Source organism: Tamandua tetradactyla, chromosome 3 (assembly GCF_023851605.1).
Source record: "Tamandua tetradactyla isolate mTamTet1 chromosome 3, mTamTet1.pri, whole genome shotgun sequence".
Lineage (NCBI taxonomy): Eukaryota > Metazoa > Chordata > Mammalia > Pilosa > Myrmecophagidae > Tamandua > Tamandua tetradactyla.
The window spans coordinates 77,224,745-77,241,620 of NC_135329.1; the positions used below are offsets into that span (position 1 = coordinate 77,224,745).

The 16,876-nt window shown below is 41.5% G+C and overlaps 1 protein-coding gene across 1 annotated transcript in view; it reads right to left on the reverse strand.

Annotated features, from left to right (window-relative positions):
* Positions 1–2,411: 2,411 nt before the first annotated feature.
* The window catches only part of LOC143675659 (phosphatase and actin regulator 3-like), a 51,915-nt gene continuing 37,450 nt past the window's right edge, over positions 2,412–16,876 (reverse strand). Inside the window, 5 exon segments of the mRNA XM_077151741.1 lie at positions 2,412–2,489; positions 4,376–4,447; positions 4,768–4,887; positions 5,762–5,839; positions 6,005–6,131. Coding sequence (XP_077007856.1) covers positions 2,412–2,489; positions 4,376–4,447; positions 4,768–4,887; positions 5,762–5,839; positions 6,005–6,131 — 475 coding nt within the window.

The window sequence follows — 16,876 nt, forward strand, 5'->3', positions numbered from 1 at the left end:
AGATATTAAACTGCCATTAAAATGAACATTCAAATAACCACCTAGCAATATGTAGAGCCATTCGGACATGACACTAAGCGGAAAAATCTCTCTCATGCTAAGGAGGCCTCCAGGAAGACTATATATTTTTACTTACATTTTTATATTAAAAATTTAGAATGGATCAACAGCTCACTGGAGCTGGCAGAAGAAAAAATCAGAGAACTTGAAAAAGAGACTACTGAAATCAGAAAAGTGAAGAAAAAGTGATCAGGCCTGAGGAGCTGGAGGGACCTCATCAAGCGATCCCCAACATGCATCGTGGGGGTCTCACAAGGAGAGGAAATCTAAGAAAGAATGGCTAAAACCTTTCCAAGTTTAACAAAAGATATGAATATATCCATGAGGCTATATGAACTTTAACATCCATGAGGCTCAATGAACTTCAAGCAGATTAAACCCGAATAATGCCCACCCTGTGCCTGTTATAATCAAACTTTCCAATGCCAAAAATAGAGAGATAATTCCGAATACCACAGGAGAGAAGCCACATGTGACATACAAGGGAGCTTCCATAAGAGGAAGGGCCAATTTCTCACCAGAAACTACAGAAGCAAGAAGGCAGTGAGATAAAACACTTAAACTGCTGAAAGCAAATATTCGCCAACCAAGAATTCTATATCCAGAAAACTGTCTTTCAAAAATGAGGGAGAAAGTGTCAATGGCTGAGAGATTCCAAACAGAGTTGAGAAGTTATCCTGGAGGTTATTCTTACGCATCTAATAGATATCACCTGTTTTGTTAAGGTGTCATGGAGAGGCTGAAGGGAACTGCCTGAAAATGTGGAGCTGTGCTCCAGTGGCCATGTTTCTTGTAGATAATTGTATGATGATATGGCTATTTCAGTGTGACTGTGGGGTTGTGAGAGCCTTGTGTCTGATGCTCCTTTTGTCTACCTTATCGACAGGCAAGTAAAACATATGGATTAAAAATAAATAAATAATAGGAGGAACAAATGTTAAAATAAATTTAGAGATTGAAATGCTGGTGATCTGTGAAGGGGAGAGGTAAGGGGTATGGTATGTATGAATTTTTTCCTGTTTTTCTTTTTATTGCTTTTTCTGAATTGATGCAGATGTTCTAAGAAATGATCATGATGATGAATATACAACTATGTGATGATGGTGTGAGCTATTAATCATATAACAAGAACAGAATGATCATATGATAAGAACATTTGTGTTTGTATGTGGTTACGTATCATAAATAAAAATTTTTTTTAATGAGGGAGAAATTAATATATTCCTAGATAATCAAAAACTGAGGGAGTCCATCACCACTAGACTCACCCTCCAAAAGATGCCAAAGACAGTCCTGCAGGTAGAAAAGAAAGACCAATACACATGAAGAAATACAGATCTCCAGTGAAGGTAGTGACATTCATAAATGTAAGAGCCAGTACTTGTGGCATAATTTTATTCTTGGCCTGATAGCTTAGTCTTTTCCTTTCCCTCCCTCACCATTTTGGCACGTCTGGTTCTTCTAGACCTCTGAATTACAAGCCTCACCCGGTGACTAGTGACGCAGCCTTGTCTCTCTACCCCTGTTGGCCTCCTCCTTATCTTTCCACCCACCCAACATCCGCTGCTACAAGCACACTCAAAAACAACATCTCCCTGGTGCCTACAGACGTCACAGTCACCCATTCGTCCTCCCTGTGTGATTGGCTACCCTCCCCTGGAGTCCATGCCCTAACTCCACCTCTCCTCAAACTGTATATATTCCGGGGCTCACCGAGCCTCGAGGTTCTTAGCTTCTGGCGGCCATGGCATAAGCTTCTACCAATAAAGCTACCCTACTTCATGCCCTAATTGACTCGGCCTCCAGTCCTTTAAACCCGCAGCGAGGTTTCCTGCACGCGCCCCTTGGACCCAGACCTTCGAGCTCGAACCCCTTTCTGTGTGCGGCAGTGTCGTCTAGCGAGCAGTGAGAAGCTGAGGAGCAGAGGTACCCCGCTAGCTTAGCGGACAGGACAACCGTAAGTACTATTGTATTTTTGGTTTATAACTCTACATTTTTTTACTGCCTACAGGATCTAAAAGGCAGATGCACAAATGTAAGGAGAAATCAGTGCTTTTGGACTCATAATGCATAAACATGTCATTTATGACAAGAACTAATTAAAGGTGGGGATGGGGGGTATACGAACGTGGTTTGTATATACTATTGTAGTTAAATTGGTATCAAAGCAAACAAGACTTTTAGAGTTAAACGTAAATCTTAAACCCATGATGATGGAAAGAAAAAAATTGAAGAATATGCAACCTCAGAGAGACACAAATTAGAGAACAGGTTGTCAGGGGTGAGGGTTAGGGGATAGGGAGTTAATGCATAATGGGTACAGGGTTTCTGTCTGGGGAGTTGGGAAAGTTTTAGTAAGGAAGATGCTGAGGGCACTGCAACGCATGAATGTGATTAATCCTCTTGAGCAGTGTATTAGTCAGAGTTCTCTAGAGAAACAGAATCAGCAGGAAATACTTGTAAATACAGAATTTGTAAGAGTGTCTCACGTAACTGTGGGAATGTAAAGTCCAAAATCCATAGGGCAGGCTGTGAAGCTGAGGACTCCAATGGAGGGTCTGGATGAACTCCACAGGAGAGGCTTGCCAGCCAAAGTAGGAAGAAAGCCTGTCTCTCCTGAATCCTCATTAAAAGGCTTCCAGTGATTAGATTAAGCATCACTCATTGCAGGCAACACTCCCCTTGGCTGATTACAAATGGAATCAGCTGTGGATGCATGTGATCATGATTTAATTCTATGAAATGTCCTCATAGCAACAGACAGGCCAGCAGTAGCCCAACCAGATGAACAGGTACCACCACTTGGCCAAGATGACACATGAACCTGACCATGACAAGCACTATGCCTGGGCTCAGGAGTGAATGTTTATATGTACACATTACCACAAATAAGGGGGAAAAAAAGAACAGCTAAAGAGAAAATGATGATTAAATGCAATGCATGATCTTGGGATGTAGCAAGGTAGGGAGAAAATGTTCTAAAGGAAACTATGGGAACATATGAAAACATTGGAGTATAAAATGCCAACTTTACACCAATGTTAAATTTCTTGAACTTGTTACTTACACTTAAGGTGGTTAACATGAGCGAATGCCCTTATTCTTAGGAAACATACGTGGCAATTCAAGGAGCCTGATGTACAGATGCTCCTTGAATACTTCACTAAAGTATCCAGAAAATGGAATGACTGATAGGCAAAAGAAAGGAAGGGGGGAGGAAGGGAGGGAGGGAGGGAAGGAAGAAACAAAAGAAAAGAAAAGAAAGAAAGGACAAATGTGACAAACTGTTAGAATTGGTGGATTTCAGGGTGCAGTGGGTAGGGGGTTGTTGGTGTTCTTTGTATGGTGCTTGTACTTATTTTGGTAGCTTTCCTGTAATTCTGAAAGTATTTCAAAATAAAAAGTTGAAAAAAAACTTAGAATGGATTTGAAAGTGTTTATAGAAACATACACCCTCCCTTACAGACAGAATGAAGAGATGAGGGAACTGAAGCAAAGATCAAACAGAAGGTTAAAAACACAGATGCACTCTGCATGATACAACACAGCTGCCACAGACAGCTGCACACTTGGCTGTGAGCTTCCTGGAGGCCAAAACAAAAAGGGAAACAATTTAGTGCAGAATAAGCATTGTCCTTAAGATGCCACCAGATCAACTGTTTAGCAAGAATGAGCTTATCTGATTCTGAAGCACCAGAGAGTCCTCTTCTAAGGGGCCTGAGGAAGGGAGCACAGCATAGCATAAGGTGGCAGTGTTATGCTAGCGGTAGGGGGGTTCTGTTAAAAGACAGATTCCTGGCGGGCCGCGGTGGCTCAGCGGGCAAAGTGCTTGCCTGCTATGCCGGAGGACCTCGGTTCGATTCCCGGCCCCAGCCCATGTAACAAAAACGGAGAAACAGAATACAATAAAACAAGAAAATGTTTAAAGATGTTTCCCTTTCTTCCTTCCTTCCTTCCTTCTATCCTTCCTTCCTTCTCTCTGTCTTTCCTTTAAAAAAAAAAAAAAAAAAAAAAAAAAAAAAAAAAAGACAGATTCCTAAGCAGGAGTACTGGGTAGGGCCCAGGATTCTTGTTCTCAGGAAGCTCCCCCGGTGATTTGGATGCACAGCGAGGTGTGGGAACTGAGGGGGATGATAAACCATTTCCTACCACACCTTCTCCTGCGTCACTCCCCAGGTGTGCTGGAGTGAGCATGTGACCCCATTGCTGGGAGCCAGCAGTGAAAAACAGGACCCTTAAAAGTACCAATCCCAGGGGCTGGGAGGCCCCAAGTAGCTCCCGATGGCACAGCAACAACACCATCTCTGCATCTCACCTTGGATGACATCCGTGAGCCTGGATTTAATTCATGAAGGATGCACTGGGTGCCCACCCAGGACACTGCACGCTGAGGGGGCAGGGGCACAGAGGAATGGCCCTTAAGCAGCAGATAGTTATCAATGGCTGCCTATCTTTCTGCAGTCCCCATGCCCTGCAAACAAGTACAACACTTCAGAAAGAAGTGTTTCCTTTCAGGGCAATTAAAAGTAGCTAACTGGTCTGTCTGATAAACCCAGATAAAAGACAAAATTTCTGCATTTTCAAAATCTCTGGGTCCACAGAATCGAGAAATTGCAGCATGCCCCAGCACGCCTCTGCAGCTTCAGAAGACACAGCATTTGATGCTTTGTGTCCCGTGGTTCCTGGGATAAGCTCTGGCCAACTTACATCCCTATGCCTGAGGGTATCAGATGTTCTCCTTAAGATCCCTGCAGGCTTCGAGTGAGCACGAGGTGAGGCGGGAAGCAGCAGGGCCCCACACTTCCCTTCCCGGGAACTTGTGTTCTCCTGGAGGCATCAAGCAGCAGCCTGTTCTGGACACAGAGGATGAAATGTACAAAGGGACCCCCTTGAAAATCATTTAAATACCGTGTTAACATGCTAAGTACCAGCCCAAGGAGGCTATTGAACATTAATCAGCTTTCCCCACACGCCCTGAACAGCAGACGCCTCAAAGGGGAGATTTAATGGGTGGCTTGTGCTTCACTCAGGAGTGGGCCTGCCCAGCTCCTCCATCTGTGGGTGAAATGATGCTACAGTCACAAACAGGGAGGACAAGCACCCTCAAGGCTATTGTCACAAGCTGGACTCCAGCTGGGGGCTGAGAGAGGCTGATACCGCCAAGCTCTTGGCAACTCCTGCAAGTCCACTGGGCGCCTTCATCCCCAGCCCAGGTGGGTGCCTGTCTGGCCACCCCCACAGCAGCCCTGAGCCCCCCTGCATCACCCACTGGGTGCCGCTTTCCAGGTCCCACCTGGACTCTTCCAAAGGGGGAGGGCAAGGTGCCAACCCTGTCTCCATGTCACAGACCGAGGGACAGAGACGCCGTGGCTGGGGCAGGGACAGCTGTTAGGGCAGGGACGGCGACGAGCCCACCATCTGGTTCCCCAACCTGCAGGGGCCACAGCCTCTCTCTGAACACTCCCGCTGGCTGCTCTACCTCCCACTGCCCTGCCATTGGGTGACATTTTGTACCATCTCCAGCTCCCCCCATCCCAACGAGCCCCTGAGGATACCCAGGAGCGCTAGTTTTCTGAACACACCCCAAGCAAAGCCAAACCAGTAGAGATAAGGCAAATCTGTTAGGAAGATAAACGGGGACAACAGTGTGGGGCTGCCCTGAGCTGCCCTGGTGTCCCAGCTGATGCTGGTGTCCCCTTACCCCTAGCTCTGTGGCTGAGGCTTCTCTCTGCCCATCATCCACAACAGAGCGGATGATAATGTCCACTTTATCAGGCTGCTGTGAGGATTAAATTAAACAAGGGAAAGTCAGCAAAACTTCCTGCACTCAGGAAGGAAAGCTGCCAGCAGCAACATTAGCAGTGGCTCCCTCAGGGCGCCCGCGGGCAGGATTGATGTGGAAGGCTCTGTTTCCAGAACATGCCTGCTGCGGTGGGCCACTCACACTCTGCAATTCATGTGCACGTGCGTTAAGGGTAAACGGAGCCCCAGTGGAGGCAGGGGGCAGGGGAGGGCATCGCAGACCTCTCTCCTCCTTCAAAGATGATGCACTCTGCAGCCGAGTGCCTGGACTAAGCACGCAGTGTGTGCACAGAGCGGGGGTGGAGAGTTAAGCAAATGGTGACTCTTGGTCCAGAGCTACCCCCAGAGCACCTAAAAGATAAAATATTCAGGGCCTGGAGATAAAACAAAATAAAAAAGATAAACAAATACACCCAGTGAGCTTCAGGATCTGGAGGATGGCAAGTTGCCATGGCAACGAGGAGCTGAATTATTCAGCAAGAGATGGCAAGAGAATCTCTTAAAGGAGGTGGCACAAAGACAAAGGGGTCCAATTAAACCAGTTCTTCAGGGGAAAACAAACTGGGCCTGTCTGGAAGCCTCCCCCTGACCCCCAGAATGCAATTTCTCAACTGCTGTACATATACTCTGTATCTGATTCTGGGATTGCTTTTCAGTTTTTAAACACAGTGACGAATTTTTACGAAACTACTCATTCTAGTCCAAGGTTTAAAATGAGCTTTTCAGACATGGTGAGTAATGGAATAAATCTCAGCCCTGGGACTGGGATTTGGTATATGGTCACTTAGTGAGAGTGACCTTCAAGGCCCTGTAAACGTGATTTTCCCGCAGCTCCACCCTTACCTCTCCACCCCTGTATCCGCATTCATGGGTGGGTTCCCCACTTCCCTTCCTTGAACATCATTGTGTTAATTTTTGTGCTGGTTTCTTTTACTTATCCTTTACTTATTACTTTGTCTTTAAGTCAACTCAACGCTTTATTTTGAAAGAGAACCCAGTATGTTCAGTAACTAGAAAACCATTATCAAGTGGCAGAATTAGATGACAACTGCAGAAATAATATGAGTAAATATATAATTTTTGACTTCGGGGTAGGGAAGGATTTTTCAATCATGATACAAATAATATGAACCATAAAGTGTACCAGCAATCAACAAACATTGTCACAATAGCACAAAAGCAACCACAGGTAAGAAACCAATGAATGGGCCTGGCTGTGTTCCAATAAAAGTTTATTTACAAAAACAGGCATAGACAATGGGCCAGAGTTAAGTATTTATAGTAGAAAAGGTTGGCCTGCAAAGCCAAAAATATTTACTATTTGAGCCCTCCTCTTCCTCTTTCTCCACCGGCGCTCCCGCCGCCATCTAGCCCTCCTCTTCCCCCTTCTCCGCCGGCGCTCCCGCCGCCATCTAGCCCACCTCTTCCTCTTTCCCCGCCGGCGGCGCTCCTGCTGCCATCTTACCCTTCTCTTTCCCCTTCTGCTCCGGCGGCGCTCCATCCGCCATCTTATCCTTCTCTTTCTCCTCCTACTCCAGCGGCTCTCCAACCACCACCATGCCCTCTTCTGCCTTCACCGGCTCCTCCGCCACCGTCCTCGACAGCCTTGCCATCCTCACCTTTCCTCCTCCAGAACAGCTACTAGGGGAGTAGAAATGATACAGAACAGCTCCTGGAGCCACAAAAGAGATAAAAAAGACAGCATACCCCATCCTGGAATGGCTGACTGTCTGGGAGAACTAGCTCTGGTGAGATCACCGAGGGGCATGGGCTTTCCCGGGAGAGGCAGCAAGCGGTCGGAGTCCCTCCCCTCCTCCTTCCCAGGTTGGCTGGGAGAATTGGACAGGCGGTCCCCTCAAGCCACGGCGGCTGGCGCCCCCACCACGCGAGGCCCCCCCGGACCAACTGAGAGAATTGGATCGGAAATCCCCAGACCGCAGAGAACGGTGACCGGAGGGGTCCCTTCCAAACACGGGACTCCCTGGTCCGGCTGGGAACGGTGCACTCTCCCAGGCTGCGGCGGCTGGCAACCTCCCGCCACACTTGGCGCCCTGGGCCGACTAGGAAATTCAGGCGGGCACTCTCCCGGGCTGCGGTGGCCGGCGACCCTCCCTGCGTTCAGACCCCTGGGCCGGCTGGCACTCTTCCAAGCCGCTTCGGCTGGCGAACCTCCCCCACGGCGAGAGTTTTCCAAGTTAAAGGACCCACAGCACCATTTACTGGTGAGACCCGCAGAAAAACGTGTGCCACGAGCGCCACCTACTGGGCAGGATAAGAAAAACAGAACCCAGAGATATCACAGAAAAATCTTTCAACCTGTTGGGTCCAACACCCAGGGAAATCTGACTAAATGCCCAGACGCCAGCAGAAGATAACGGATCACGCTCAGAAAATTGAAAATATGGCCCAGTCAAAGGAACAAACCAATAGTTCAAATGAGATACAGGAGCTGAGACAACTAATGCTGAATATACAAACAGAAATGGAAAACCTCTTCAAAAACGAAATCGATAAATTGAGGGAGGACATGAAGAAGACATGGGCTGAACAAAAAGAAGAAATAGAAAAACTGAAAAAACAAATCACAGAGCTTATGGAAGTGAAGGATAAAGTAGAAAAGATGGAAAAAACAATGGATACCTACAATGATAGATTTAAAGAGACAGAAGATAGAATTAGGGATTTGGAGGATGGAACATCTGAATTCCAAAAACAAACAGAAACTATCAGGAAAAGAATGGAAAAATTTGAACAGGGGATCAGGGAACTCAAGGACAATATGAACCGCACAAATATACCTGTTGTGGGTGTCCCAGAAGGAGAAGAGAAGGGAAAAGGAGGAGAAAAACTAATGGAAGAAATTATCACTGAAAATTTCCCAATTCTTAGGAAAGACCTAAAATTACAGATCCAAGAAGTGCAGCGCACCCCAAAGAGATTAGACCCAAATAGGCGTTCTCCAAGACACTTACTAGTTAGAATGTCAGAGGTCAAAGAGAAAGAGAGGATTTTGAAAGCAGCAAGAGAAAAACAATCCATCACATACAAGGGAAACCCAATAAGACAATGTGTAGATTTCTCAGCAGAAACCATGGAAGCTAGAAGACAGTGGGATGATATATTTAAATTACTAAAAGAGAAAAACTGCCAACCAAGACTCCTATATCCAGCAAAATTGTCCTTCAAAAATGAGGGAGAAATTAAAACATTCTCAGACAAAAAGTCACTGAGAGAATTTGTGACCAAGAGACCAGCTCTGCAAGAAATACTAAAGGGAGCACTAAAGTCAGACACGAAAAGACAGCAGAGAGAGCTATGGAGAAGAGTGTAGAAAGAAGGAAAGTCAGATATGATATATATAATACAAAAGGCAAAATGGTAGAGGAAAGTATTACCCAAACAGTAATAACACTAAATGTCAATGGACTGAATTCCCCAATCAAAAGACATAGACTGGCAGAATGGATTAAAAAACAGGATCCTTCTATATGCTGTCTACAGGAAACACATCTTAGACCCAAAGATAAACATAGGTTGAAAGTGAAAGGTTGGGAAAAGATATTTCATGCAAATAACAACCAGAAAAGAGCAGGAGTAGCTATACTAATATCCAACAAATTAGACTTCAAATGTAAAACAGTTAAAAGAGACAAAGAAGGACACTATCTACTAATGAAAGGAACAATTAAACAAGAAGACATAACAATCATAAATATTTACGCACCGAACCAGAATGCCCCAAAATACGTGAGGAATACATTGCAAACACTGAAAAGGGAAATAGACTCATATACCATAATAGTTGGAGACTTCAATTCACCACTCTCATCAATGGACAGAACATCTAGACAGAGGATCAACAAAGAAATAGAGAATCTGAATATTACTATAAATGAGCTAGACTTAACAGACATTTATAGGACATTACATCCCACAACAGCAGGATACACCTTTTTCTCAAGTGCTCATGGATCATTCTCAAAGATAGACCATATGCTGGGTCACAAAGTAAGTCTTAACAAATTTAAAAAGACTGAAATCATACACAGCACTTTCTCGGATCATAAAGGAATGAAGTTGGAAATCAATAATAGGCGGAGTGCCAGAAAATTCACAAATACGTGGAGGCTCAACAACACACTCTTAAACAACAAGTGAGTCAAATTAAGAAATTGCAAGAGAAATTAGTAAATACCTCGAGGCGAATGAAAACGAAAACACAACATATCAAAACTTATGGGATGCAGCAAAGGCAGTGCTAAGAGGGAAATTTATTGCCCTAAATGCCTATATCAGAAAAGAAGAAAAGGCAAAAATGCAGGAATTAACTCTCCACTTGGAAGAACTGGAGAAAGAACAGCAAACTAATCCCAAAGCAAGCAAAAGGAAAGAAATAATAAAGATCAGAGCAGAAATAAATGAAATTGAGAACATGAAAACAATAGAGAAAATCAATAAGACCAGAAGTTGGTTCTATAAGAAAATCGATAAGATTGATGGGCCCTTAGCAAGATTGACAAAAAGAAGAAGAGAGAGGATGCAAATAAATAAGATCAGAAATGGAAGAGGAGACATAACTACTGACCTCACAGAAATAAAGGAGGTAATAACAGGATACTATGAACAACTTTACGCTAATAAATACAACAATTTAGATGAAATGGATGGGTTCCTGGAAAGACATGAACAACTAACTTTGACTCAAGAGGAAATAGATGACCTCAACAAACCAATCACAAGTAAAGAAATTGAATCAGTCATTCAAAAGCTTCCTAAAAAGAAAAGTCCAGGACCAGACGGCTTCATATCTGAATTCTATCAAACATTCCAGAAAGAATTAGTACCAACTCTCCTCAAACTCTTCAAAAAAATCAAAGTGGAGGGAAAACTACCTAATTCATTCTATGAAGCCAACATCACCCTCATACCAAAACCAGGCAAAAATATTACAAAAAAAGAAAACTACTGACCAATCTCTAATGAATATAGATGCAAAAATCCTCAATAAAATTCTAGCAAATCGTATCCAACAACACATTAAAAGAATTATACAACATGACCAAGTAGGATTCATCCCAGGTATGCAAGGATGGCTCAACATAAGAAAATCAATTAATGTAATGCACCATATCAACAAATCAAAGCAGAAAAATCACATGATCAACTCAATTGATGCACAGAAGGCATTTGACAAGATTCAACAATCTTTCCTGTTGAAAACACTCCAAAAGATAGGAATACAAGGGAACTTCCTTAAAATGAGAGAGGGAATATATGAAAAACCCACAGCTAATATCATCCTCAATGGGGAAAAATTGAAAACTTTCCCCCTAAGATCAGGAACAAGACAAGGATGTCCAATATCACCACTATTATTCAACATTGTGTTGGAGGTTCTAGTCAAAGCAATTAGACAAGAAAAAGAAATACAAGGCATCAAAATTGGAAAGGAAGAAGTAAAACTATCACTGTTTGCAGACGACATGATACTATATGTAGAAAACCCAGAAAAATCCACAACAAAATTACTAGAGCTAATAAATGAGTACAGCAAAGTAGCAGGCTACAAGATCAACATTCAAAAATCTGTAGCTTTTCTATACACTAGTAATGAACAAGCTGTGGGGGAAAATCAAGAAACGAATCCCATTTACAATCGCAACTAAAAGAATAAAATACCTTGGAATAAATTTAACCAAAGAGACAAAAAACCTATATAAAGAAAACTACAAAAAACTGTTAAAAGAAATCACAGAAGACCTAAATAGATGGAAGGGCATACCCTGTTCATGGACTGGAACACTAAATATAATTAAGATTTCAATCCTACCTAAACTGATCTACAGATTCAATGCAATACCAATCAAAATCCCAACAACTTATTTTTCAGAATTAGAAAAACCAATAAGCAAATTTATCTGCAAGGGCAGGGTGCCCCAAATTGCTAAAAACATTTTCAGGAAAAAAACCGAAGCTGGAGGTCTCGCGATGCCAGACTTTAAGGCATATTATGAAGCCACAGTGGTCAAAACAGCATGGTATTGGCATAAAGATAGATATATCGACCAATGGAATCGAATAGAGTGCTCAGATATAGACCCTGTCATCTATGGACATTTGATCTTTGATAAGGCAGTCAAGCCAACTCACCTGGGACAGAACAGTCTCTTCAATAAATGGTGCCTAGAGAACTGGATAGCCATATGCAAAAGAATGAAAGAAGACCCGTATCTCACACCTTATACAAAAATTAACTCAAAATGGATCAAAGATCTAAACATTAGGTCTAAGGCCATAAAATAGTTAGAGGAAAATGTAGGGAGATATCTTATGAATCTTATAACTGGAGGTGGTTTTATGGACCTTAAACCTAAAGCAAGAGTACTGAAGAAAGAAAGAAATAAATGGGAACTCCTCAAAATTAAACACTTTTGTGCATCAAAGAACTTCATCAAGAAAGTAGAAAGAGAGCCTACACAATGGGAGATAATATTTGGAAATGAAATATCAGATAAAGGTCTAGTATCCAGAATATATAAAGAGATTGTTCAACTCAACAACAAAAAGACAGCCAACCCAATTACAAAATGGGAAAAAGACTTGAACAGACACCTACCAGAAGAGGAAATACGGATGGCCAAGAGGCACACGAAGAGATGCTCAATGTCCCTGGCCATTACAGAAATGCAAATCAAAACCACAATGAGATATCATCTCACACCCACCAGAATGGCCATTATCAACAAAACAGAAAATGACAAGTGCTGGAGAGGATGCGGAGAAAGAGGCACAGTTATCCACTGTTGGTGGGAATGTCAAATGGTGCAACCACTGAGGAAGGCAGTTTGGCGGTTCCACAAAAAGCTGAGTATAGAATTGCCATACGACCCAGCAATACCATTGCTAGGTATCTACTCAAAGGACTTAAGGGCAAAGACACAAACGGACATTTGCACACCAATGTTTATAGCAGCGTTATTTACAATTGCAAAGAGATGGAAACAGCCAAAATGTCCATCAACAGAAGAGTGGCTAAACAAACTGTGGTATATACATACGATGGAATATTATGCAGCTTTAAGACAAGATAAACTTATGAAGCATGTAATAACATGGATGGACCTAGAGAATATTATGCTGAGTGAGTCCTGCCAAAAACTAAAGGACAAATACTGTATGGTCCCACGGATGTGAATGGACATTTGAGAATAAACTTGGAATATGTCATTGGTAACAGAGTCCAGCAGGAGTTAGTAACAGGGTAAGATAATGGGTAACTGGAGCAGAAGGGATACAGACTGTGCAACAGGATTAGATACAAAAACTCAAAAATGGACAGCACAATAATACCTAATTGTAAAGTAATCATGTGAAAACACTGAATGAAGCTGCATCTGAGCTATAGGGTTTTTTTTGTTTTTTACTATTATTACTACTTTTATTTCTTTTCTCTATATTAACATTTTATATCTTTTTCTGTTGTGTTGCTAGTTCCTCTAAACCGATGCAAATGTACTAAGAAACGATGATCATGCATCTATGTGATGATGTTAAGAATTACTGAGTGCATATGTAGAATGTATGATTTCTAAATGTTGTGTTAATTTCTTTTTTTTTCTTTCTTTCCGTTAATAAAAAAAAAAAAATTCTAGCAAATCGTATCCAACAACACATTAAAAGAATTATACAACATGACCAAGTAGGATTCATCCCAGGTATGCAAGGATGGTTCAACATAAGAAAATCAATTAATGTAATACACCATATCAACAAATCAAAGCAGAAAAATCACATGATCATCTCAAGTGATGCAGAGAAGGCATTTGACAAGATTCAACAGTCTTTCCTGCTGAAAACACTTCAAAAGATAGGAATACAAGGGAACTTCCTTAAAATGAGAGAGGGAATATATGAAAAACCCACAGCTAATATCATCCTCAATGGGGAAAAATTGAAAACTTTCCCCCTAAGATCAGGAACAAGACAAGGATGTCCACTATCACCACTATTAATCAACATTGTGTTGGAGGTTCTAGCCAGAGCAATTAGACAAGAAAAAGAAATACAAGGCATCAAAATAGGAAAGGAAGAAGTAAAACTATCACTGTTTGCAGACGATATGATACTATACGTCGAAAACCCGGAAAAATCCACAACAAAACTACTAGAGCTAATAAATGAGTACAGCAAAGTAGCAGGTTACAAGATCAACATTCAAAAATCTGTAGCATTTCTATACACTAGTAATGAACAAGCTGTGGGGGAAATCAAGAAACGAATCCCATTTACAATTGCAACTAAAAGAATAAAATACCTAGGAATAAATTTAACTAAAGAGACAAAAAACCTATATAAAGAAAACTACAAAAAACTGCTGAAAGAAATCACAGAAGACCTAAATAGATGGAAGGGCATACCGTGTTCATGGATTGGAAGACTAAATATAGTTAAGATGTCAATCCTACCTAAATTGATTTACAGATTCAATGCAATACCAATCAAAATCCCAACAACTTATTTTTCAGAAATAGAAAAACCAATAAGCAAATTTATCTGGAAGGGCAGGGTGCCCCGAATTGCTAAAAACATCTTGAGGAAAAAAAACGAAGCTGGAGGTCTCGTGCTGCCTGACTTTAAGGCATATTATGAAGCCACAGTGGTCAAAACAGCATGGTATTGGCATAAAGATAGATATATCAACCAATGGAATCGAATAGAGTGCTCAGATATAGACCCTGTCATCTATGGACATTTGATCTTTGATAAGGCAGTCAAGCCAACTCACCTGGGACAGAACAGTCTCTTCAATAAATGGTGCCTAGAGACCTGGATAGCCATATGCAAAAGAATGAAAGAAGACCCATATCTCACACCCTATACAAAAGTTAACTGAAAATGGAGCAAAGATCTAAACATTAGGTCTAAGGCCATAAAACAGTTAGAGGAAAATGTAGGGAGATATGTTATGAAACTTACAATTTGCGGCGGTTTTATGGACCTTAAACCTAAAGCAAGAGCACTGAAGAAGGAAATAAATAAATGGGAGCTCCTCAAAGTTAAACACTTTTGTGCATCAAAGAACTTCATCAAGAAAGTAGAAAGACAGCCTACACAATGGGAGATAATATTTGGAAATGACATATCAGATAAAGGTCTAGTATCCAGAATTTATAAAGAGATTGTTCAACTCAACAACAAAAAGACAGCCAACCCAATTACAAAATGGGAAAAAGACTTGAACAGACACCTACCAGAAGAGGAAATACAAATGGCCAAAAGGCACATGAAGAGATGCTCAATGTCCCTGGCCATTAGAGAAATGCAAATCAAAACCACAATGAGATATCATCTCACACCCACCAGAATGGCCATTATCAACAAAACAGAAAATGACAAGTGCTGGAGAGGATGCGGAGAAAGAGGCACAGTTATCCACTGTTGGTGGGAATGTCAAATGGTGCAACCAATGTGGAAGGTAGTTTGGCGGTTCCTCAAAAAGTTGAATATAGAATTGCCATACGACCCAGCAATACCATTGCTGGGAATCTACTCAAAGGACTTAAGGGCAAAGACACAAACGGACATTTGCACACCAATGTTTATAGCAGCGTTATTTACAATTGCAAAGAGATGGAAACAGCCAAAATGTCCATCAACAGAAGAGTGGCTAAACAAACTGTGGTATATACCTACGATGGAATATTATGCAGCTTTAAGACAAGATAAACTTATGAAGCATGTAATAACATGGATGGACCTAGAGAATATTATGCTGAGTGAGTCCTGCCAAAAACTAAAGGACACATACTGTATGGTCCCACGGATGTGAATGGACATTTGAGAATAAACTTGGAATATGTCATTGGTAACAGAGTCCAGCAGGAGTTAGTAACAGGGTAAGATAATGGGTAACTGGAGCAGAAGGGATACAGACTGTGCAACAGTAGTAGATACAAAAACTCAAAAATGGACAGCACAATAATACCTAATTGTAAAGTAATCATATTAAAAGCACTGAATGAAGCTGCATCTGAGCTATAGGGTTTTTTTTTTACTATTATTATTACTTTTATTTCTTTTCTCTATATTAACATTCTATATCTTTTTCTGTTGTGTTGCTAGTTCTTCTAAACCGATGCAAATGTACTAAGAAACGATGATCATGCATCTATGTGATGATGTTAAGAATTACTGATTGCATATGTAGAATGATATGATTTCTAAATGTTGGGTTAATTTCTTTTTTTCCGTTAATTAATAAAAAAAAAACCAAAAAAAGAAAAAAAAATAATAATAATACCAAAAAAAAAAAAAGAAAAAAAAATTTACTATTTGGTCCTTCACAAAAAAAGTTTGCCAACCCCTGAAGTATACGCTATGCAATCTGATGACCTTTAAAATTAAAATTTGTGCACATCAAAAGAAATCATTAGCAAAATGAAGAGGTTGCCAACCACCAGAGAAATGAACTGTATAACTCATAAAACCTACAAAGCATTACGAGTCACAGTCTAAAAGGTGAATTCCTAAAAATCATCAAGATAAATAAAATTTCAGGAAAGCACAAGAATAGAAGAAACCAAAACACCAATTAGGCGCTGGAAAAAAATATATAAGTGCCAGCTCACCAGAAATAAGAGAAAAGTGAAAACCAAATCTCGTGACAATGAAAGCCTGATGCTTTCGCATTGAGGCCAAGCCACACGGGTTTTATGATGGTGGGGAGAAACGTCAACAGGCCCCCAACTTTGCAGAGAAATATGGCAACAGCTGCTAATGTGACAAAGGCATGCTCTGTGCTCAATTCCCCTTTTGGTACCGACCCTGGAGAAGCTTTCACTTAAGGACAAAGGCATGAGACCATTCATTTTAGTGTTGGTGTCAAGGCCAAAAAGTGGTGGGGGGAAAAAAAACTGAATGTCCAGGAACTGGTGAATGCATAGAGAATGGAACATTACATGTCAGTGAAAAAGAGCTAATCAGGAAAAAAAAAGTATCAACATAGGTAAGTCTC